Source organism: Pezoporus wallicus, unplaced genomic scaffold, assembly GCF_028554395.1.
Source record: "Pezoporus wallicus isolate ANWC-B61680 ecotype Strahan unplaced genomic scaffold, APGP_CSIRO_Pwel_v1 contig_3952, whole genome shotgun sequence".
In the NCBI taxonomy this organism is placed as follows: domain Eukaryota; kingdom Metazoa; phylum Chordata; class Aves; order Psittaciformes; family Psittacidae; genus Pezoporus; species Pezoporus wallicus.
Genome location: NW_026635034.1, coordinates 4352417 through 4377872, shown reverse-complemented (window position 1 = coordinate 4377872; position 25456 = coordinate 4352417). Strand labels below are relative to the sequence as shown.

The window sequence follows — 25456 nt, the reverse complement described above, 5'->3', positions numbered from 1 at the left end:
CAGCAGTCCACAGCACTGTTTCAATGACACACACACTCAGAGGGGAGCACAGACTGAGCCTCTGTGCTGCGTCTCTTTTCTCAGTCTCCCCAGCTAAGAGCTGCCAAATGAAACTGTTGCTGAAGCCAAACGAGCCATTATGAACCAAGGGATGCTCCTCAGAGCAATGAGGGTGTGTAAACTGTGGCTTGCAAGCCTGGCATCATCTCAGCAGTTTGTCATGCTGCCCAGCCTGCCAGGTTAGTTACACCAGGACACTAAACAGGGAATGTCTCCTCTTTGGATGCTATAGCAATGAGACAGAGTTAGGCCAGCTCACACACACAGACCAGAAGCTGCCAGCATACACCTGGCCAGGTAAAGGAAACTTAGTTTTACTGTTAACAGATAGCATGGAGAATCCTCTAGACCTACCTCAGTGCACTGTACCCCTGGCACACACTGACGCAGCACAGGACTCGCTCCTGGTTGGCCTGGCTCTCTCCCAGGTACTTGCACACTATGTTTCCACCCAGGCTGAAGCCCACAACAACCAGCTGAGTCTGAGGGTAGGTCTTCTTGATGTAATTAACCATGGCACTAAATTCCCACGTGCAACCTGAAATAGAGGTAAAGTCAAGAATCATCTTCTGAAAACCTATAATCCCACTCTGAGTTTCAGTTGTGCACTTTAAGTTCAGCTTATTACCCTGACTTTTCAATAACCTTAAGATTTTAACAGCTCTGATTCATATGTATTCATGTATCTGTTTTATGAGTCCTGTGGACCTTAGCTCATGCTTTGTTCTGACAGAGTGCCAAAGTAAGATGAAAGTAACTTGCTTAAAATTTATGGCAATAGCTAATGTGACAATCTCAAGTCTTCCTTTCTAAAGCTGAGTCAAACAACTCTGGCCTTGACATTACCATCCAAGAACAGCACACATTGTTACCTTCCTGAGCCAGTTTGTCACTTCTGAACTTAAGTGAGATGTCTGAAAACCAGCTTGCTCCTTTTCTTTTAATAAGACTGCCATGGATCCTTAAATCCATGCTCATGCAGGGAGGGGATGGAAATGGAGAGTTGATTTGTCAGGACAAAGCTCAGCGGATTGATGCAGAGCCTGACTAAGCAGCTGCTCTCTGGAATCAGAGGGAAGGGTTCAAGCAGAGACAGCTAGCCCTTTCTAACCACTGAGGAAGTAAAGATACTGATGCTTCCTAGAAGACATAGAGGTACCCCCTCTTCAAGAGAAGAGGTAAGTGCTTCTATACAGGTCTGTTCTGCTCTCAGCTAACACCCACTTGCATCCCACAGGCTGCAGGCAAAGAGGGGTCCAGTTTCTGGCAGTACTGGGGTCCTCAGATGGTTTGACAGGCATGAGGACTTGCACACATGCACCACCATCACCTACAGCTGTTTCTTCTGCCTTGTAGTTTGGGAAAAGGAAACATGAAGAAATGGAGCTGCAAAATGGATGGCACCAGGACAGTGCTTTCAACTGTTTATGCACTGTTAAGCTTCCCACTGGGTTTAAGACTGAAAACCACACATGAGGCATCACATGAATGACGGCTGTTTATTCCTGTCTAGAGTCAGGAACTCGGCTCTAGCCTGTGGAACTCGTCCAGGGAGATAAACCCCAGGAGCTGCGATTCCACCATGCGCCAACCTAACACTGCTCCAGTGTGCCCCCACCCCAACTGTAGCATCCTTACTAGACATCAGCCTCAGATTTTAGCTAGCTCTAGACTGAGCACTGGGTTTGTGTTTACTTCAGTGAAACAGGTTCTGGCTAAGTGTTTCAGCAGGGCTTGGGCACTTCCTTGTGAACATTCCTGATGAGCAATTTCCATCAAGATGATAAATGCTGCATTGCTTTAGTTTTCTCTGGAAGAAGCAGAAGTCAAAATACTTTAGTGTTTGACCTTCATGATTTGAGGGCAACTGGTAACTATTTCAGAATAGCAACAGGTCAAGCTTGATGTCAAGGCTGGAGGATTCAGCAAATCCCAAGTTCAGGCTATTTGCTCCTCAATAAATACATCAGGAATCCAACAAAAGCTGGAGAGACACTGCGATATCTGGGTTGGAGGTAGAGGAAAGGCTGCTCATGGTCTTACTGGCACTCCACTTAACAAGCAACTCTGCCAAGTGATTTACTGTCTTACTCAAAGGAAGTGCTAGGCATTCCTTTCCTTTTCCAAAGCTATAAAAGACTCAGAAAGGTATGTCTCAAGAGATGCACTACAGAGTTACTCCCTATGGTCTAAAGCAAAGGTCCATGGAAGAAAGCTGTCAACTTTGATCAAAAAAGCAAATGCTTCAAGGAGGCCAAGCTTAGTTCCCAGGACATGGTAGGCTTAAAGCTATTAACAGCCTAGAGACTCAACACAAATTGAGGTACTTGGTATTCCTCAAGTCTTTTCCACTGAGTAGATTTAATGACTATAAAACAATCAACAAAGCATTAGAACCTATTTGCCTGCCAGACTCGGAATCTCAAAGCACAATATTGCTATTTTGGCAATTCAACTGCACCAAGATAAATATTCAAACTGCTAATCCAAACTCTTAGCAGTGAGTTTTAGTCATCTTTAAAGAACAAGAAACCCAACACTGATGGGCTAAACCCACAACTGACTCCTGACATAATGTCCATGAAGATGTTTGCAGTAAAGGAGGACATGATCGCTCAAGAAAGCTCAGGAACAAGCAGATCAGGTGGCAGGCAAGAAGGCCACATTCTACAAAGATCATGTTACTCACTAGCAGGGCAGTTAAGAATAGCTGAAGTCACCCTTAAACACAGCTCCTTTTAATTTCCAGGTTAACATTTCCTTATACTCAAGATAAAATCCCAAAATCGTGGCAGTTAAGCACTAACTTCCATAGCTCCACTGTTGTACTGTCGAACCGTTGCTGTTCCTTGGTATTTGTGTGACATCCAGGGACCAATCCCTATGCGTCCCTCTTAGGACAGAAATGTACTTTCTGGATAGGCTGGTACAAAATCCTCTCATATTACATTTTAAAGCTTCAGAAGCAGTGTTTATTTTTCAGAGCCAGTTTTGCTCCACATTCCACTAAGCTGACATTTTGGCACCTCTAAAAATCACGGGAGCATGTTCTTAGCCACAAGAGTTTGGGTTTTCACAAAAAAAAAAGTTCTCTTTCCAAAAACCTGCCTCCTTGATTAGGATACCTGTGTAAGAACTACGAGAAGAGACAAGGAAAAGTGAATCCTAGTACCTTCTCCATGCGTAAGTTCAGTTCAGTTCCTAAGAAACAATACAAAATTATCCTCACTCAGATACAGCAGTTGTGTTATGCTGAAGGATGAAAATTCCACAAGCTTGGAAATAAGTGCCCAGGTGCAATGAGGTACCTACCATATGTGAACATCCGTGGAGAAGTGAGCTCAATGTTTGGTAGGGCTCCCAAGTGATTCAGGACAGCACATCTGTACCCATTCTTCTGGGCATAGTCGACAAAAGTACGGATGTACTGCTTTTCACTGTGGTTAGCAATCCCAGGGCAGATCACCATCGTGACATCCTCTGCGCACAGAAAGAGAGGGAAGTTAAGTAAATGTCACTTCATGCAAATTGAGGGAGTCAGAAGGGCTCCAACTGAGATCCATGGGAAACCACCTACCAGAAGCAAGCTAAAAACCGTACTAGCCTGCCAAAACCCCATTAGGGGACAGGAGATGAGCAGCTCTAGTGCTACAGATGTGAACAAATAATTCACATTGCAGTAGATGAACAGTCCTGTAACTCCACGGAAAGCTGCCCGAACAGTTCTACAGACACTGCCTAGAGACTAAGAGCAAATTCTTCCCTTTGAATGATGTGTTTGACATTACACATGTTCTGCCTTGTGACAGCCTGCAGTGACTAAGTGAGTGGAGGCTCTGGAGCCCACTGCTCATTCACGCACCAAGTAGGATGGCTATGCTATTTTCCCCTCATTTCTCTTCCAGAATTGAGGGTAACAATCTTCAAAGTGCAGCTTTGCTAAGCACAGACATTCTGATCGGCTGACATGAGCCATCATCTCTGTGGCTAATGTAATTGTATTTGATGTGCTGACACTGTTCACTAGTTTAACAAGATATCATCTCATCAGCTAAGAAAGAGCTTCTTGTAATTCAAATAAGCACAATAGATTACATTCAAGATTAATGTACGTACTTCAGATTAGCTCTCAGACTCATGAAAAGCTCCAACATGAGCAGCTCTAGCCACTGAATTTTTGCCTCATTAAGAAAGCACTGCTCAGATTCTTTTCAGTGGTAAAGACTGTTCTAGTGCACCATTACACCATGAGGATGTCCACACTGACAAAAGCCAAATGGCAGTCATGACATCAGCTACTGCAGCAGTAAATGGTACTTCTGAAGTCAAGCCACAGTAACTCAGTTTTAAGTACTGCTGTTACTAGCAGTGAGTTTAAAGCTGACATTCACTCTGAATATAAATACGTAGTGTTGTAAGGAATCCCCACGATTTTATAATTTTTCATGGAGCTATCTTCATGCCTGGACTCCATCACACCCTTTGCACATGGAGTTTGTTTTCATGCAGAACTTGAAGCACTTACTGTTAGTAAAGACTATCAAGACTATTTCTAAGGGGGGGGAATAGAAGTGTAGTTAATTGAAGGACATTGTACAGCTAGCCTCAGTTCTATGATCCCACAGCCTTAACTGTCAAAGGGCACTCTAGTCAAGGCTTACCACCAGATTCTCTCTGCCAGCCTCTCACTTGAGGCACAGGTTAAAGAACACTTTTGTTCCTTAACTCCCCATCCCTTGCCACAAACAGTTAATTAGCCTACTAGGGTCTCTCCTGATGTCTGAGTATAGGTGTACAACAAGATGGCCTCATACCCTCCACACATGGTTTAGTATTGCTTAGCAGCTCCCCTTCCACCACCAGATGTAACATCTATCCTTTCTAATACATCAAGTAGCAGTATTCTCATCCATCCCCCAGAGCACAGGATCAAGGTCAGCAGCTAGATGCAGCCACCAGCTGTTCGACTGACCTCCAATGCAGTGCTCGGACTGCGGCTCAAAGAGATCAAAGGTGGCTGTTGCACCATCTGGCATCGTGAGGTACTTGCGGAGTCCATGCGGATGCGGTGATCTCACTCTTCCCATTTTTCCATAAAGGGCTGTCTGGATGTGTCCACTCTTTCCCCAAATCAGGGGTGGAACATACCTGAAAGAGGCAGCAATTTAATGGCTTATTCCTGGCATGTTAACAAGCCTTTGAGAACATGTAAGCACTCCCATAACAGATCTCCAAATATAGCAACAAATATGACATGGTCTTTGCTATGACTGAGCTGGCAGCACTGATCTTCGCAGCTTTCCACAAGGAGAGACCGCTATGCTCTCAAAGGCTGACAATTCAGCACTTACAGAAGCAGCAGAAGCCAAACCCGAGACATTCTTCTATATTTAAGTGTTACACACACAAATGCTTCTCACCAAATACACAGAGGCTCCGTGCCTCAGTGACACTGGGAGAGCACGTTGCTAGCCAACCACACTGACCTCCAGAACCTGGAAAGTGTTGTAAATCTGTTCTAATTGAAACACTGAAGCCTGCTGGGTTGAGCCACATGAACTCATGTAAGCACTTGACTGTACAAGCCAGTGGCAGAAACAACAGGGTTCACAGCAAGTGCTAGAAGGCTGAAAGGCCCAAGACTTGCTGGCTGGGATGATTTCACACAGAACTGCTTTTCTCAGTTAAGGAAGAGCATAGTACAGGGTGATCTTGCCTCTCAAGCAGAGTTAGGTAAAGCTGCGCCAGCTTTAAAAGGAGCTGTCAGAATTGGCCAAACTCCATAACAAACCCCTTTCAACAGAAAAGGGGTGAGTCTACCGATTACGTTTATCAAGTGCATATTAAAGCTAGATAACAAAGCAAATTGTCTTTCTTTTCCTGGCTTAAAAAAAGACATGGAGGGAACACCAATATTAGCTGAAGGCACTAAAGGCTCAGTTATCATGGGTTTTTAGCACAAGCTGAGCTGTAAGTGGTAACAGGACACATTCCATTGCTGGTGGCAGGACAGTCACCTGTCCACTCTGTGAAGGAGAGACTGAGCCAGGGCCTTGAAAAAGACACTTACATCAGCTCTGAACACGAAAGCATTAATGATGTATTGCGTAGGAGAACAGCAGTCCCAGGGGACATGCTTCCAATTAAAGATCTACAGCCTCTGCTACACAGAGCAGGGTACCCAGAAGAAACCTGAGCGCGGCCGACACCACCTTGGATCCTCTGAGACTAGCAGCTCCTTCCCCCTTGTGTTTTTTAGGGCTTCCTGCAATTATTTCCTTTGACTTCTTGAGACCACACAAAGCAAAGATCGTGCTCTTCCCTGTTCACAGGGGACTAGGTAGCTCAGAACTCAGATACGCTACTTAAGCCTTTAAAATCCACACGAATGTGACAGAGACCTTGCCTTTGTGCTCTGACACTACCTACTCACAGAGCTGGACCTTCTTCCCATGCCAGCTCTTGTGTGTCATTATCAACAACTCCCTGTTCCCCCTACACACTCCTCAATAAACCCCTTTCTATAGAAATATGAACTATCTAGGCTTATTTAGCAAGCCAAGAGGAGCAGTATGCTCTTTCTCCCTGTTCTATCATCTATGAGGAAGGCTTCTTACAGTCAAAGCAACACAATAGTTCATTGTACAGCCTGTTTTTGCAAGTGCACTTCCCAAACAGACCCAAAATAGATTGCCACAGAAGCAGATACCACTTCAAAAAAGGCTGCAAAAGCTGCCAACTGATGCTTGTAACCTTGTAAACTAGCCCTCAGTTCATCCTGGGTTTGATCACTTAATTATAAAGCTTTCCAAAGAATCTATGTGAGGCTAGTAGCACCATTTATCAGCCCAGCATCTCTGGGTGATCACTGCAGCATCACTGGGAGGCATGCACTGACATGCAGCATGCCAGACATGCACAACCTCCCAGCAATGATGGAGACTTCTGGAATTGCTGGTAGAGATAGAAAGCAGTCAGGGGATACAAGCTCACAATTCAAAGTATATATATCCATTGGGATTGCAGTCAATGTAAACAAGGCTGCACAAGGACTACAGATGGTTCTGCTCAAGTCACAGCTCACTGCATAGGGTTTTGAACAGCAACTATTCTGCCAGATGGAAAAGACAACTCTCTTCTAAACCAAGAAGCAGCAGCTAGCTTCACCCCAGCCATGTACTTCACAACCAGTTCAGGTCAGTAGCCACACTCCACATTGGACAGTGCCTGACTGGCTTTTTGTCTCCTTCACTGAAGTCCTTTGCAGTGGGTTTTGCTAACAGCCTGTGGGGAGCTGTCAAATACAACCTCTACTAAGAATCTGCAGCTCTTAAGAGACACAGATGTCAATGTTGTTGCATAGTTTCTAATCTTACCTTAAACACATACATTGGAAAGTTCTGGTGACTTTGCTTCTATACAGTGCTTTTCAAATCACAGACTGCTCCAGGTAAAACCTAAAGTCTTACTGCACAGGGCTAACAGGAAAGCAATTTCTCCAGCTACAACAGCTGTGACTAATGACTGCTACCACCTTGATGAAGAAACAGAAATCAAGAATCTCTGCGAGCATCAATCCTTTCTTCATGTTTACTTACAGTTCCGTTTCCAGCTCTAGGTTACAGTCATTCAGTGGAATAGATGCTGCAGCTGTGCAAACCACAGGATGTTGTTAGAGAGGAAATTAGAAGAGTCTTCAAAGCCTTACCACTACTGCCGGTGTTTAAATGAAGACAAATGGCTTCAAGCCTGCTTGCTTACCAAGAGTGTAGTACTTGCCTGCCTCCTCAGGCCACAGCTGGCTTCTCCGAGGAAAAACACCTCAAGTCTGCCTTCAAATAACCCAACTGGAAGTTATGTGAAGTCCTGACCTTCAGTAAGTCAAAGCTTTACACTGCTTTTACGTAAGCAAACAGCAGATGCAGTTCCACTGGCATGTTCTTCATTAAAGGAAAGACTAAAACCAACAGGAATCCCTGTGACTCCATCCATAATGATGGACAAATGATACCGATGGGTTCCACATTTTTCTCCAAGCTAAAATTGCTTTAAACCCTACAAACAAGGGTGCATGCACTACTTGCTCCCTTCAGAGTGGACAAGCCAGTGTTTCCAAGCATCCTATAGACCAAGCAAGTGAAACGCTCAGCTTAGTTTTCATGTTAACTCCAGTCAGTTAAGCATCACACTGCCTGCAGCAAAGATGGGCTGGTGTTACTCATTCTGCATGTAACTACACTCTTCAGGTAAATATTCAAAATTCGAGTTCCAACATGAATAAGATGCACAGGACAGTGCTCTGATGCAGAGATTTGTTACTCCCATTCAGGCAAACTTAAGCAGGTTTAGTATATTTCTGCATTTTGCCCTTAAATATAAAGCAGTTATAGCTCTGAAATACATGCAAGTGTGAGAGCAGCAGCTTGTTATCTTGTCTATCTTTTCTTCTGCTATGGCCCATCAGCCTTTAAGCAACAGGCTTGTGGTGAGATAAATATCCTCAAATCCCTTAAGCATCCAGGCTCCAGGAAACTGATCATAAGACTTCAAAAGAAAGGGGGAAAAGCTGCTCAGATTGTATAGATCTTGCATAATCAGTGAAAAAATAAGACAAGCTGAAACTCTTCTTACCAGACTGATGCAAAAGCAAACAGCTATTAAAAATATTACTTTCATTTACCAAGTTGCCAATCTTGCCTACCAGAAACCCCTATGAAGCCTTGTCAGTTACAAAGTGATGCTGTATTATCACATTTCAGTAAAAACTGTCTTCTGCTGAAAGCCAAATCTGACTTTGCAAAGCATCCTTATGATCTCTAGTAGAATCAGGCATACGATCTGACTATTCCTGTTGACTGTGCATTTTGGCAATGGATAAATCTGTTTTTAAAAGTCTCCCTGTAAATGACTTCTATCTACATCTTTCAGTGAAAGTCTACAAGAACTTTCCAAGTACTGCACATAATAGTGTAAGACTGCATAGGAATGAAGGACATCTTTTCATCCAGGGTTTACACCAACTTTCAGCTTGTTTTTACTAAAACTGAATAGAAAGAACTCTTCAGTCATGAAGGTGCATGATACCACACTAGTGAGAGGAAAAACGCTTGCTAAGAATTGTGCAAGAGTCTTCACCAGTGAAAAAGCACAGATCAGATTTTATTTAAGCTTATTATGTAAAAATCAGTTCCAGAGACAGCTTCATATTCAACTCAGCTGAAAAAAAACCTAACTATCCAGTCATGATTGCAAGAGCCAGCACAGATTGTTTTGCAGTGAAAACAACATTCCTTATGGCAAACAGCTGAAAAGAGATGCTCCTGTGAACAATCATCCGTATGCAGAAGAGTATGTACTCAGGGGTATTTTTGCTATGGCTTACCTCAACAAAGCAAGCTCAGCAGGGTGTAAACACATTGAAATACAAGCTAGATACCATGCAGGCTGAGCAACTACGTAGTATTCAGTTTAAGCAGCATTTAAGTACTGCCCTTTTATTACTACTGCTAAATCTAATCATGTCTTCCAAACAAGGGCCCCCCACTCATAAAAAATGGTGGCTTGCCTCCAGCACTGATATTAAGTAGAAACAGGGAAAGTGTTCAAGGACATGACAGAGTCCAACTCCTCTGTAATGCTTGCTATAAACCAAAGCGGATTTGAAAAGCAGTATACTGTAGAGATTATCCCAGCACACCAAATTTCACTAACTATTCCTCAGGGTGCCCTGTTCCAGCACCACATCTATTGCAAAACAATGGAAATGCTGCTTATAGTTTACAGATGACAGAAGCAGAGTTGCAAGCAGCAGTCAGGAAGACCTCTTGCCAAAGAGGTATATGCATGCCCACGATGAGGATGATGTACCACAAAAGCACAGACAATGATAACACAGAAGAGCCAAAGGCAAAGTTGTGTTGTACTGGAAACAAATATTTCTATTTCTGTGAAATAAGAACAGCTTCCCTGATTGCTTCAGACCCAAAGGCTTTTAACTGACTCATTTTCCTGTTTTGATTTGGCCAGTTGCAATAGGTGTCAGGCACTCTGAGTAAAGACAAATATTTGAGGCAGTCAGTTACAGCTTCCATTAGCCAGTCCTGTAACTTCCAGTAACAGGATGCTGTAACAGAAGACAGACAAGAGAACAGGTCTGGGGATGCCAGTTACTTATTATGGAAGCTGACTTACACAGCACAAGTAGAGAGTTCAGTCTTAACTGGCTAAGTGAATACACAGCCAGTTACATAAAGGTGATCACAAATCCTAATGTTTTAGCTCCAAATGCTGCATTTCAGCTGTGCAGCACAGCCACAACTATCTTCATACGTGGCTGTCCACAACAGTGCCTGAGAGCAAGAGAGTTCCTAGGTGCTTCACAAACTTTCTCCTAGCATTTTGATATTAAACCCAATTCCAACACGTGATTGTAGGTTAGGTTTTAGTGGTGCTCAGGCAGCAGATTATAATTTTAGAGCACATACATTGCCCAGCATGCAGGAATTTAGGAAAGCAGCTGCTGTATAAGCAGCTCACACAAAGCACATAAAAACTGTGCTATTTTTATTAGCAAGCATCAGCATTTAGGTCCTCAAAAAGATGTGAAGTGGAAGTTCAGCAACAGGCATATTTCTGGAGCATTACTTCATTTCATCTGAGGAGATTAACACTTTCAACATTAACTCTCACATTACCTTTGATGTGCTGTAGTGCATTAGACGCTGATGGGAAGAAAGCAGAGCCTACAATTTGTCCATGTCAGGGGACACCAAGAATCACTACCTGCGTTATAGCAGGGAGACAGGTTATCCCCCCCCCCCCCCCCTTTACAGAGCAGTCTGGAGCTATTTAAAGGATGCTTTACAAATGAAACCTTGTTTGAACCTTGTCCTTTATTTGATGCTGGGGAATGCAATTTGAATTCCAGTCAAGAAAGCTCATCTAAAAGTCTGCAGGGTTCAACTCCCTCCTCCTCAAATATGTAGAAAGTGGCTTTTTCTGCATCAGTGCAGTCAGGCTGTTCAAAGTGGCGAAGAAAGTATGTAACAGCAAAACCTTAAAGCAGCTTACAGAGCTTCCACATCCCCTGAGCTTCTGAAAAACCCCCCTAACCTAAGTGGAGTGTTTGCTGCCCACAGAACCTGGATAAAGTCAGAACTATTTAAAAGCACAGACTGGTCTCCTTGGTTAAATCACCTCCTTTCCAATTTAGGCAGCTTTTATTTAGTAAAGGGCATGAGTATCACAGCATGTCTTCTTTGGTGATGAGAGCTGGAGAACACAACCCTTCAGCCGATGCCACAGTGGAGCACCTAAGCAAGTACTCAGGCTCCCCCCAAGACTGCTTCACTCCCCAGGGTCAATGCTTCAACTTCCCGATAGGGAGCTGCCATTCTTCTCTACCTCTTAACATGTTCACCTGTCAAAGCTTCGGAAGGAAGACTGCTCTTCTAGTTTATTATTCTCCTGGAAGTGTTCCTCCCAGGGTAAATCATGAAGAAGCTGACAGGAATCAAACACTATTTGCCATTAGAAGGAAGGAAAGAACATTGAAAAGCTTGAAGACAGCTTTTCTGACTACTTGGCTCCTTGCATCTAGGAGAAAAGCAATGACAGAGCAAAAGAGTCTTCTGGTACCAGGCAGCCTGCTCATCCGGTATAGGTTACTGTGCAAACAAAGGATGAGAAGGATCCAGACTGGATCTTTGACAGTGTTTACTAACAGGCTTCACAGTCATTTGCCTCAATCTTTAAGAAGCTTGCCTTTATTAATGATAAAAGTGTGCAGGCAGCAAGGATAATTATTTTCAATAAGCATGACACTTGTGCCACACCTCTACAAGAATAAAGACACACATTGACTTGGCATAGGAGAGATAGGAGAAACTGGGAACAGACAAGAAAATAGCCCAGTACAGCAAGCACCGGCCAAATTTGTCCTTGTGAATCAAAGAGCCAACATTGCACTGCTACAGGAATAAGATGGCTGACCCTATACCAACTTGGGAGACAGGAAAAGGAGACAGTTACAGCCAGGACTTAAGCCTAAGTGCCCATGGGCACCAATAGCTGCGCTGATTTGCAAGAGCTTCCGTGCAAGAAGCAGCTCTCTGAATGAAAGAGTCTAATTATGCTACTCCACTTGGTAAGCCAAAATGCAGAAGGTAAAGGGAAATGAAGCTCTAGCAAGACAGAATCTCTTGCTTACCAGTGCTTGATAGGTAGGAAGAAAGCTCCTAGTAGTTGACAGGACTGTAAAAAGCAGCATTGACATCTGCAAGTGCAAGGTACATGGCACGCAGCCATCTCAGGCAATTTTACTATCCAAAGTTCTTACATTATTCATCCACCACCACTTGGCTTACTATGGTTACACTGTACCGAGTAAGTGTATAGACAAGGATGGTGCCATAAGGGGGAAATAGCATCCAAAAGTGTTTTTTCCCCCAAATATTTTTAAACAGCTGCACAGATGGAATAACTTTCCTCACTTCTGCTTCCTCCCGTTCCAGCAACACCCTCACCTCCTCCTCCCTTAAGCATGAGGGAGTGGAACAAACCAGGTCTGAAAGCCAGTTCACAGCTGTACAGAAGAACTGGTCTTTAACAGATCTCATACAAACCCAGTACTGATATCAGAGGAGGGATTGCTGGCTACTTATTTTGCTTTCATGGTAGAATCTGAAAAAAGAGCTGCTTGATCAGCTTTCCCAACACTTGGAATAATTAGCAAGTAATCAAAGCCCTGCAAGATTTTGCAGTGCAGCACAGCACAAGCTGTTTGCACATAGCGTTCTGCTAATTAGCCCTACAAACTGCTTTATGCATAATTGCAGGCATTCAAATGTATTTGTTCTCCTTTAGTGTCCAGGTGACTTTCATGATAGAGACAGGATTTCTTTGATTTTTTCTTTTCTTCATTTCAGTATTGAAAAAAGTCTGTGACATCATTAGAATAAGCCACACACATCACCTTACAGAGTTGTCTTTCCTATAAACCCCTTCAATCCCCAAGAACTATTCTATTCCCATTTTCCCCAACATAGATATAGAGGTAACAAGACTGAGCAAGTAGCTATGGACGCGTTTTGCTCTAGTTTGTTTCAGTCGAGTTTGCTTCCTGGGGTCATGCAAGCCCTTCAGAGGGTGTTCAGCTCAAGAACCATGTGTTGGAAATCACTGCTCCAGTTTTCAGAGAATCTGATCCAGGGAAAGCAAACAACCTGGATGCACACTCTTAACACAACAACCAGCAAGCTCTTCACTCCTGCAATTAATGCACAACAGATGTACTGTGATTTTTAGACATGTTCACTCTTTTGGGAATGGTTTGTTCTCCAACTGAAAGCAAAGAACACTGCTCCAAGTAGTGCTAGGAGATTGTGCCACGAGAACAGAGCTAAAATAGGAGTAAACCAGACTGAATTAGCTTACAATCTGTTTCCAAAGAGGAGCTTAATGCCAGTAAGTCTTCAAGACTTGTGATGAGCACAGCTTCACGTTTGCTCTTTCAGTGACTAGGGACATGTCAATCTGCCGTGCTAACACTGAGACAAGTGTCCAAGGTACCAAGTAACTAGAGACTTCTTAATTTATTTCTTAGGGAAGCAACTGCTTTGCAGTTAAGGCACTAGACATAATCCAGAATCCAATTTCAACTCTCAGCTTCAACACACGCTTATGTTACTACCAAACTCAAGAGTCCATCCGGGAACCCTCTCTGGGCTCCAATTTAAAATGGATAATGCTTTGTTTCCTCCAGGAGTTTACAGATCCTATGGCCTATGATCTTACACCTTATGTAATCAAGGCATCTAACACAGCATTGCTAAAAGCCTCTCATCTCCCCTAAAATTACTATCATTAAGTCAGCTTGACTTTTGAGATCTGTAAGAAAGGTTCATGCAGCTGCACTCAGCACTTAGTAGATAATTGACGTATTTAGGGCTTCTAAATAGGACTTGCAAGTTTCCAAAGTGATTGCAGAAGAAATACTGTAATCAAAGTCCTTGTCCCTCCAAAGCCTCATGAAATTGTAGTAAATGCTTCATATTATTGGTGAGGGTAAGGGCAACTGCACTGATTCTGAAGGTCCTAGAACAGAAGTTCAAGGATCAGCCCACTCAAATACGCAGTTGACATAAGGTCAATTGAAAGTGGATTCAACAGGGCTAGAGCTGGCCAGTATGTCATTACTTTGTTAAACTAGTTATGATGTGCTCTACCAGTAATAAATTTCATTAGTCAACTTAAGGCACTTCAAGTAAGAGTAGGCACTTTAAAACTAACAGCCATCCCTGCCTTCATTAAGTGCACAGACACACCATGAAAGTGTTTCCTTCCTGTGAGCCCTCACAAATTTCTTCCCTAATAGAAAGGAGAGCACAGGAACAAGTGCTGACTGCATCCATCTTTCCCCCATTTCTGCAGACAGTGGGCTATATAGTGCTGGTATAGTACAATATCAGCATACAGCTACTGCAGAGAGCACAAGGATGACATCCTATACATTCATGGATAGCCCTGCTCCACAGGGCTTGGTTCTAAACACAGATACCTGGGACATTAACAACAGTGAAATGCTTGATTTGGAACAGGTTTATTTTATCAAGAGAATAACCCAACTTTCATTTGCACCCAGATTTAAGAAACACAATAGGCAGAAAAATGGTTAAGTGCAGATCATCTTCATACAAGACAGGTCACCATGGCAAATACACATACTACTTACTCTTTGGTCAGAAGTGGGCAGGATTTGAGTAGGAAGCGTGCCAAAGCAGAGTCTTGGTAGATGAGTTCAGGAGGGGCAGTTGGGCTTTTTAAATTTAAGCAGCGAACAATAACATAGAGAGCAGCAGCAACTGCAGCTAGCTTCACCCCATCAAACACTGCTGGCAGCTCAGAGGTTTCCAACATCGCACTCATCTTGAGCCTGGAGATAAAAACAGTGTCAATATTAAAGCCTTTTGCAATATACTGTTGGATATGAACATTAACACAAGACTGTGCTACCCAACTAGATTTGTCAGTTCCCACTGCTACAAGAATCCTAGCATATCAACTCAGACTAGTAACTCTCAGTTTGAAAGGAAGTTTATTTTGTACTGCTCTGAACACCCTGACCACCACAAGAAACAGAAACCAGATGATCAGTTGGGAAGGAGATTTATTCCTAATCAGTGCTGCATTAGAACTGCAACTGTCTCATGTGTCAAACCCCACAGTCCATAGCAGCCAGTCAATGCTTTCAGGATCTTGGCCAAGACAGCTCAAATAGAAGCCGAGTGAAGAGCCAGGACATAAAAGCACATCAGCAGCTTTGGATGTGTGCTTTCTCCCAGATGCACAAGCCAGGCTTGAAAAGAAGAACCTGAAAGAACTACTGTGTTAGCTCCTCAGCCTAAATTTTGCAACTCCATGAGCTGCAACTGGTACTAACTCCTGCACATATTTAAGGGGGTCACTTTATGTAACAGTGAGTTTAGCTTTCAATTCACTGTAGTTCTGCAGCTGAAGGAGCATTAAATTAATATTTAGTCCTTCAAGGGCTTCAGGGTAAATAAAGTGGATCAAGGGAGGGAATTTAAAACCCCACAATATAACAATATGCTTCCAGATTTAAATCAAGTTCTTTAACTGATCCAGCTTCTTTTGAACATATGGTTCAAATAACTGGCTGCAGCTACTATAGGGATATTTCATTCATGTTGACAGGGCAGGCTTTTCTCAGGGTCTCTCCTCAGTCACATGGCTAACCCAATTAAGACAAGTACTGACAAGTCAAGCCTTACCAACTTCACTTCTTCAAACTAGGAAGAACTGCCAGTCCTCAGTAGAACCGTCACTGCCTGGATCCACGTGCTATGAGAGTTACTCTGTAAGAAGATGAAAAGCAAATTGACTGTTAACAATAGGGCCACATCTCAGCTGGCAGGGAAGAAAGCAAATGTATAAAAGTGTCTCATCACAAACATTTCCATTGATTTGTGTATTCAGTCATAATTGCTTCAACTCTGATACATCTGCATTAGAAATCTGCCTGTGGACAGATTCCAGACTAGATCAGTTGCCTACAGCATATTAATTCATTTGCAGTATGCAAATGACCTTCATGAGCTAATAGACAGAAAGCAATAGTGAAAAATCAGTTTAACTCCAAAGGAAAGCCAAGCTATGAACTTGCAGAAGACCACACAGTCACCATCTTTGCAAGACAGTGGCATTGTGCATGTTACAAAAGCTACACAACTCCCTTCCCATTTAAGACTAGAAGTAAGCCTACTGTTCTTCTCAACTTTGTGCAGTATCTACACTGTTCCTGAAGTGTGAAGCCAGACTGAAAAAGAAGTTTCCTGCTACTTTTACTCAGGCTTAGGGAGGCAGCTCACTCCTACAGATGGAAGCTTGTAAACAGTCTCTGCTTGTTCCCACACTTGCTTTTTGAGACATTACAACATATCACACTTCAACAAGCTGGCGAGAGCCACCAGGAGCCTCAGATACAGCCACCTAATTAACACCAGTGCACACGCACCAGGGCTTGTTACAGGAGTTTGATGATGCTAGTAAAGGAGTGAGAGCTTTCAGCCTGCAACCATAAAAATGTAAGTGATATTTACACTTAGAACTGATTCCCTACAGGCACACAAACTAATAGGGAATCAGAGCTTCCAGTAAAAAGCTCCAGAACTGTCTGCTCTCTACCATGGCTGCTGCTTCCAACACCAGGAATACACCAAACAGGACAGGTCATACCAAAGCCTTACTCAGAGGCTCAAAAACACCCTCACAACCTCAGAAGTACTTTCTGTACTCAAAGCAGCCACACTGAAATCCCTTGGAAGAAAACAAGTGTGACATCAGCTGTTGATTAACAGTGTGCTGGAAAGCTGCAGGTTGCTGCCACCACAAGTCCCTGCTCTGATGGAGAAGAGAGGGTGAGGAAAGCAAAGACATTTAATACTGAACAACTCCGAAGGTTTTGTTTTCCATTTCTGGGCTTCACACAGGAGTGGGCTACAAAAAGCCATTTATTTTCCTAATGAGATTATATTGGCATGTGTCTTAGTGTGAGTGCAACGTTCAGCTGTGGTATGTTATCTCACTTCCATACTTAGACTTTCACCAACACTACCACCAACTGCATAGGAGACAACAGGCAAACTACAGCAATGGCTTCTCCAGGGAAAGCACAAGGGGCAGAACAGCAGACCAAGATCCTGAACTCACAACCAGGCACTTAAGCAAATCTGCCCCAGCTGAAACTCCCATTAGCTGTGCTGGCATCTTCCTTTCATTAGGAGATACAAGAAGTTATCCAAAGCCTTCCCACCACCTGGGTTTGAAGCCAGTTCTCTGTTTACAGCTTTCATTCTGTTGGTGAATTTGTTAAAAATAAAACTGGCATGGATTAGTCATTAGCATTTTATCCTCATTACTCAGTAGAACGGGTCCAACTAAACTGTATCTTCCCGACAGTCTTCTCTCTCAAGTGATCTTCAGATTACAAGAACATCTTCTCGGACTTCTATTTTAGCCTATTGCTGCTTTAAAAAAGCACACTTTTTTGGAGTTACACTCAGAAAAAACGGCTGTTAAGCAAGATCAACACTTCTGAACTAGTCTTTTTCTATTTTAGGCAGTCTAACACACATTCACTGCACTTACACACCTCAAACATGTGCTAGAGGTTCATGTATTTGTCAGTATCTCTACCTAGAAGTTCAGTCTGAATACTAATACAGCTAATACAAAGTTGGCACTACAGTTGCACAGCTGCCTACACCGATTCACTAAGCAATGGATCTAGTCCATGAAGACTAGATTGGTCACCTATGGATCCAGCTGTGGCTCTTCAGGTACCTCCTCCTCTAGCAACTGGTCCTTCTGAAGACCTAAACAGACTTTCTCAACCAGGGCAGATTCGTAGGGGCTGATCCAGAGCATTCTGCTCTGAAATGTTAAGAGTTCAGCTCACTGAAGTGGATTTGGGAGCTCTGCTTCTAATCGCATAGGTCAAATGCCTCCCTGTTTATAAGCAGGGGCAAGGTCACCTTGCTTCTGTTCTGTTAAACCTGTTTTGCATCGATCCAATAAATTGGTGTTTACAAAAAGGACAGATAACTAGCACTGAGCCAGCTAGGTTTTAATCTAGAATCTCCTTTTAGTCAGCATTAATTCAAACAGACAAACATTTCTGTACACAGAACACCAGATTTGCTCTTAGCAGGCTAGACAAAACAAGCAAGAAGCAGTAAGTGCAACACTGGAAGCAATTAAGCCTGCCTTTTCATGTATCACAGGGTCTGAGATCCACATTCAGGAACACAAAGAAGATGAAACTCTTGGGACTGAAGATGTTATTCTGAAGCACCTTAAGTATACAATTCTTTTTATAATTCCCTTGTAGGCATGACAACCCGAAAGACTGAGAGTCTTTTCAAACAATGTTCTTAAGTCCCATTTGTGACTGAGGACTAACTTTAAAATCAGTCACTTGAAGGCAAGGGCTGGATTTGTGGAGTCTTTTCATTTGCCCTTTCATCACAGAATAAAAAGCTGAAAACGATGTTACAGGAGGAAACACTTCAGCATTACTGTTAACAGCACGCACCTTAGCCTTACAAGTATAATGAGAAAAGCCCCATGTTTCCCTATTCCAGACAGGAATAGAAAGAGTACAACAAAAGCTGGAAGAGCTGCAGCAAATTCTGTGCGTCTCCTTTCAAAATCACTGGATTTTGGGAAAGCCATCAAGACACTCACTTGTAAGTGAATTAACAACTGACAACAAATCTGAGACCTGCGCACATTCCTTTTCCAGGTTTCCCAGGGAGAGGAGACTCTTTCAGGGACAGAAGTCACTTCACCCCATGACTCAGTGGGGCACACACAGGATTTGGTAGCTACTAAGCTTTAAAGCTTCTCCACCCAAACCAAAGCAGAGTCTGACTCTGCATGCTGGAAAGCCAGCATTAAAAAAGCAAAGACATTAAAGGAAGCCACTCCCAAGGGGTCAGTCCCTCAGGCCTTTTAGTGAGCAACTGAAAGCCTGGCAGACATTTCACTAAAGCATTAGAGATGCTTTGGGCTAAGGCAAAGATGCAGCCAGATGGAACTGCCTACAGACAAGAGTAAAGGCAGCCTCTTTAAAAGCAGCTCCACTATCAAGATACTTTATGCTTTTTACAGTCACTGAAGAATCCTGGAGGAATCTTGTTTCCAGGAACAGCAGTTTGATACAAAAGCCTCCTAGATGCCCTCCCACCAGTCAGCATTCTGGCTGACTAGTGCTACCAGAGCTCAGCTGAACACCAACACACTGGAACACGCCTGGCCAACACTGAAAGCCTTTACAAATCCCCTTTCCTATCCTCTTTCAGGTACTGCAATACTCTCCATTCCCCACTAAGATTCAGAAGAGCTAAAGAAGCTGTTTCTAGACAGATTAAGCAGAAAGACTTCATTAACTAACATATCTTGGACTGGTTTCATTTATTTGTACTGCCTCCTTGGGGAATAAAACTCTAAGCAAGTCAGCTAGACAAGAGGAAAGCAAAACATCCCACTTTCAAGCACTGTGTTTAGGTAGATGAGAAAGTATTAAGCCTAAACTGCTACTTTAAGGCCTCCATAAAGTTACATAGATACCAGTATTTTAAGGCCACACCAGTACTATGCTTGATGGGCTCAGGCACACAAAGCAAGGCGTCACACCACTTGAGACTGGCATCCAACCAGCCCAAGCTTACCTCATGCAGAACCTCCTATTATATTCAGTGGTAGATCACAAGAGAAGCAAGGCTGAGATCATCTTGATGTATCACTCTGTACTTCGGGCTATTTAAAAGAACCAACTAAGTCTCACACCTCAAAGCACAGAGGGAATAATGAAGAAATAGCCAAGCACTTCAAGCAATCTAAGCTTAGATTTAGATGTGGCCAGGAGACAGAAAGTGCAGTTATCACCAGAGTCATCAGGAGCCTGGCAAAGCCCACCACAGTTCTGCTGTCAAACAAACATCCAATAGGTTCTTATCTAAAAATAAAGAGGGCACTCTGACGTGTTCCATCACAAGGATGCTTAAAAGAACATTACATGGAAGTCTTTGATGCAAATCCCTCCACCTTGTGCTAGAGCCAGCACCCAGGCCAGGATTTGTTCGGATGGTGAGTGTACAAAGCTGCAAGTACTGTTTACACCATGTCCCAACAGGAATTTCTTGGCTGGAGCCTTCAATAGAATTTGACCTTTTCATCGGATACAATACTTGGCTCATACACTAAATTTAGAGGTACTGTGAGGTTACAGGGACAAAGTTCATAGCACCAGGCACCATCCACACTGCCAGAAAGGCAGATTCTTTTAACTGGAGGTTTTCTTCCTTTATTGAGAGGTCCTACACCTTCAGAGCAGAAGCAAAGTACCTAAGATGGGTGTACAAACCAGCTAGCTTAAGAAAGCACCTGAAGATAATTCTCTAGCCATCATGGCCATAAACTCTTCAGGTTTTCACTTCCCCAAGAAGGCTAATTTACAGTCAGATGAGCCCTGGATTTCACTTCCTTCCAGCTACAGGAGCTGTGTTTGTTTCTTCACAATATCATTTAAACTGATCAAAACGGTTCTACTGCCCGACAGGCAGATTTTGTGTATTACCTAATAACATTGTTATGTAGACTCCCTGTACATCACCTTATCTGGTTCCTTGGCTTGTTTCAGATGGATTGGAAAACACTGCATTAGTTTTTATTGCACATGCCCGATACATGAGATTAAGCTAAGACTAGGCTCTGATGACTCCACGCAAATCAATTAATTACATCTTATCTTAAAGACTCATGTTATTTAAATAAACATAATTATTTGATTACTCCAGAGTCAGGACTTTGTCCCACTCTAATCACTGCCTTACACAACCACAGGGCACAGCTTCCGCCCCCTGCTGAAGGGCGATATCCCTCAGTGATATGGTTTAGTGGTGGTCTTGGCAGTTCTGACATGATAGTTGGACTTGATGACCTTAAAGGTCTTTTCCAACCTAGCTGATCCTATGATAGATCAAGCTTACTTTTAGGTACTGAGAGAGAAGTACTGGCAAGCATATTTCCACAGTCTTACAGTAGTAGCAGGTGTCTCTTGCCTACCACGTAACTGTCAGCACACAGCATCAAGCTCAAGGGAGGAAGTGGAATAAATACCCTACAGAGAACCTGACAACCCATGCTCCATAGTTTGGGAATGCTATATTATCACGAAGCCAAAGATAGCCAAGTCAGCCAATACAAACTGCATTACAAACACCCCCATCCCTGAAGGGCCCTGCTGTGCTCCTTCACTATATTTTTAAATACATCATACTGTTAAAGATACTCCAACACCCCCAAGCCCACAGCCACAGAACTCAGATATACATATCCTAGGAGCAGCCCAAGGTCCAAGCACATCACAGCTGTGTGCTCAGCTAAGTGGTGCACAGCCAAGGAAGCAGGGAACATGCCCCCAACTAGATTATCTGCACAACAAGAAAAGACCATCTATCATCAACACACACATTAAAACAGCAGAGAAGCTTTATTCAAAACTGGTCCAGCTCAAGCAGTCTGAACACACCTGAACATGATCAAAAGCTGAGGTGCCACTTGACTCTGAAATCTTCAAAACCTTTGCTCATTTTGTTTCTCCTGACGAACAGCTCTGCTCCACAGCAGTACAGAAGATTTGCAGAGTCATTCCCTCAGCTTGTCCATGACAGACAGGAGGCTCATGCTAGAGAAGTTTAATTCACGTTGTAATATTAAAAATGAAGCAACAACTTTTCAGGACAAAATAACCAAACAGACCAGACCTGACCAACACACAGAAACCAATACTGCAGAATACTCAAGTTTTACCAGAATGCCTATTAAAGCAGAGATTTGGGAGCACTACAGTAGTGACCAGCAACTCGATGTTTGAAGCTACATCACCTACTTCCCTGCTGAACCTGAGCAGGAGGTTAGGAACATTACAGGTTTCCTTACCTCTTACAGGGATGCTCACTGTAAATGACAGTGCATCTTGTTACTTGACTCAGTACAGTCTTGCATATTCACATATGCCCAACCAACATTTCACAGAATTGGGTGGTCCAGTTAAGGGAGAGCCAGGCTTGAACAACCTCAACACAATCCTCCTGGAAGCTGTTATCTCTATGCAAAAGCATTCTGAAGATGTAAATATTTTTAGAAGTGTGACAAATTGCTGAACTCGTTAGCAGTCACTTGTCCTAGCTGACCCTTGCCATGAGAAGCCTGCTGTTTGAGGACTCAATGTCCTGAGTAGGACTGTAGCTCAATTATTAGCAACCAGTACATCACAAGTTTCAGAGGGTTTTTGTGTTTATAAGAGCTCAGTCCTTATTAGTAGAGGAAGTTGTTACTGCCTTTTATTATAGTCAGACCAAACCCAGGATGATGAGAAACACAAATATTTCTCAACAGCAGTTTGCTAGGCAACTGCACTTCTTGGTCAATCTAGAGATACAGATTAGTATCTTCTGTACGTTGCAAGTGTGACGCTTCCTTCCGCTGCCATTACTGCTAACAGAGCAAAGGCACAAAGATGTTTCAAGCACCTGGTTTGCACAGAACTGCTTTGCAAGGCATTCTGAATTACTGCTGCCTGCTGCTGGCACTGAGAGACTATCCTTATCATCAAGTCAACTGATATAGCTGGAGAAAAGACAAGCTGTTGGGCACAGAAACTTTCTTAGAGCTAGAAAAGGCTGACAGCTGCCTGACTAGGTTAGCATCATTGCCACCCACATGTTGGGCAAATGGGACTTTTGCTTCTCTGTAAGAAGGACAAACTGCCCTTGCACACTGAAATTAAATCAAATTGACCACAATCAGCTGAGTCTGATCAGACTTTTAACTGCATCTAAGCTTAAACTTCACCAGCTATTTAGGCTGAAGGGGAAAGATTTGCCTGTAAGTATAGCTGATCTCTAGTACACATTAAGAATAGCAATTCAGAGCTACAACACATCAAGAAAGACAATCTTCCAGAGAAACACAACAGTGTAGATGGAGACTCCATTATACTGACTATCATAATTTAGGCTTTTGCTGAAAAGCCCAGAAAACCAGTGCCAGGCTGGTGTCTGCATCTGCATCTTTCAACAAGGACCAAAGACCCCAGCACATACACCCCTGCTAGAGACTTTGCTAAATCCCATTCCTCCTTAACTTAATCAAAGTTCTGGCACCATGAAAGTAAGGGAGAAGAGGCTGGAGATACAGAGCAAGAAAAGGGAGTAACAGAGCAATGTGAATCTAGGAGCATCCAGGACATCTCCATTGTCAAGTGAGGTTAAATTATACACACAGAAGACAGCAAGACTTCAACCACAGGAGGCCTGAATCACTGCTCTAAAGCTGTGTACTGTAGAATTTGATGTTCTGTAGTACATCAAATCACACCCAGAAGCACACCTGGAACTTAGCAGATTTGGATAACCTCTCCACGTACCTGCTGTTGAGAACAAACACTGCTATTCTGCCACCTTTCCTTCCCAATACTACATCCCAGAACAATGACTATTTCAATGTATTAATCTCCTGGTTTTCACATGACACATCTAATAACACAGCTTTATATAACACTAAGTCTAAGCTGGTGTTTATTTCTTGAAGAAGAGTAGAACAAATTAATTTTAAAGCTTAACTTCTTCAGAAACAGTTTTGCAAGATGGAAGATTTTAGCTAACCTCCACAGCTTTTACGGCCCTAGAAGAAAAGTCTGGCACAATCTTAGATCAGCCTCATCCTCTGTGCAGCTAGTTCGTTCAGTACCACAGAGGACTTCCCATGCAAAAGCTGAAATACAACTGGTTTTAAGAATAAGGCAGGAGAACAGAAGAACCCAAACATTAGCTCCTAGGGTTTTTTTTTTTATAGCACCTCCTCCTTACTCTTAAGACTGAAACAAGTGATGGCTAGAATAATAAGAAAGGCAACACATCCACTGATCCAAGAAGAGACAAGAGAATTTATTTAAGCTTCACTTTCAACATGAGAACTAAGCAAGCATCTAGGAAGAAGGAAAAGTAGATGAACCGAGATAGCAACAACCCAAGACTAGCTGTCCATAGCAAAACTCCCTGCACAGGAAATAAACATTATCAAATAAGGTCTGAAAATAAGTTATCACGAATGCAGAAGGCTGAACTGGGTGTTCTATGAACACCATATCAGTGATTGACTAGAATGGATCAACGCAAGGAACATTACAAATGTGGCTGAGCATGATAATCATTGATAAACACGGTATGCAAGCTGAACACGCTGTAACAGTTAGATGATTAATAAGCCACAAACACTTGTTATAGAAGGAGGCACCAGTGCTGTGGAAGCCAAACAGCAACCTCTAAAAGGAGACAGGATTCTTCAGTACTTACCACACCAGTGACAACTGTACCATAATAAGAGGAAGCTGTTATGATTTCTCTGATAAGAACTGCATGAGAATGCAACCCCTCCAGCCGTAACTGTGGGAATAAAACCACTGCTGACATGCTTCTTAGAAAGAGTCAGCATCAGGTGAGGGCCTTCAAAAGCTATAATACATTAACTAGAACAGATTTATCTATCCATCCTGTACTGGAGTAAGACACAGTTACACATGAAGCTGTATAAGGGAGCCTTGTGTACCCTGCTCCAGGTGACCCTGCCTTGGCAGGGGGGGTGGATCCGGTGATCTTCAGAGGTTCTTTCCAACCCTAACGATTCTGTGATTCTATGAGCAGCAAGGTCCTGTCATACAGGCTAACAAGCATGTATACAGTACACATTGCTTTAAAGCTTTTATGAAACACTAGCGGCAATGTGAGGACCGAGAATCATAAATAACACACGAGAAGAGCCCCACTTAGGAGGAGCAGGGTGATTTGGCAGACATCAGCCAGAATTCACCTGACTCTACCTCACACCAGCATCACCCCCCTCAGGATAAGACCCCCACTACCCGCTTCCGCCCAGGACGGGGAGCACCTGTCACGGTGCGGGCCGCTTCCTGCTGCCGGAGCCAGCACCCCGGCCGCGATGGGGTGTACGGCTTGGGGAGCTGTTCCGTATGAGGTGCACGGTCACCCCGCAGTGACATGGAGCTCGGTGGTCCTGAGGGCCAGAGGGGGTAAAAACCTCTCCATTGTGGCACAAGGTGGTTATGGTCCATGTAGGTGTATTCAGGTGCAGAATACTGGCCATGTAATACTACACGGTAGTAAAAAATAAGGAATAGAGCCTTAAAAGTAATGCCCCCAGGCCACTTCCGTGTGGTAAATGTGGTGCTGGGGCCTTACAGGCGATGTGCTCATCACCCCTCAAAGGCCCAGGAGCCCCTGCCCGGTTTCCT

At 43.3% G+C, this 25456-nt stretch overlaps 1 protein-coding gene across 1 annotated transcript in view; it reads right to left on the bottom strand.

Moving 5' to 3' along the window:
- ABHD2 (abhydrolase domain containing 2, acylglycerol lipase) overlaps positions 1–15011 on the bottom strand; it is a 28101-nt gene extending 13090 nt beyond the window's left edge. The window contains exons 1-4 of the mRNA XM_057424156.1: positions 14792–15011; positions 5033–5208; positions 3373–3540; positions 415–598 (exon numbers count right to left, since the gene is read on the bottom strand). Coding sequence (XP_057280139.1) covers positions 415–598; positions 3373–3540; positions 5033–5208; positions 14792–14985 — 722 coding nt within the window. The 5' untranslated portion in view covers positions 14986–15011. The remainder of the gene's footprint in view (positions 1–414; positions 599–3372; positions 3541–5032; positions 5209–14791) is intronic.
- Between the last annotated feature and the right edge of the window lie 10445 nt (positions 15012–25456).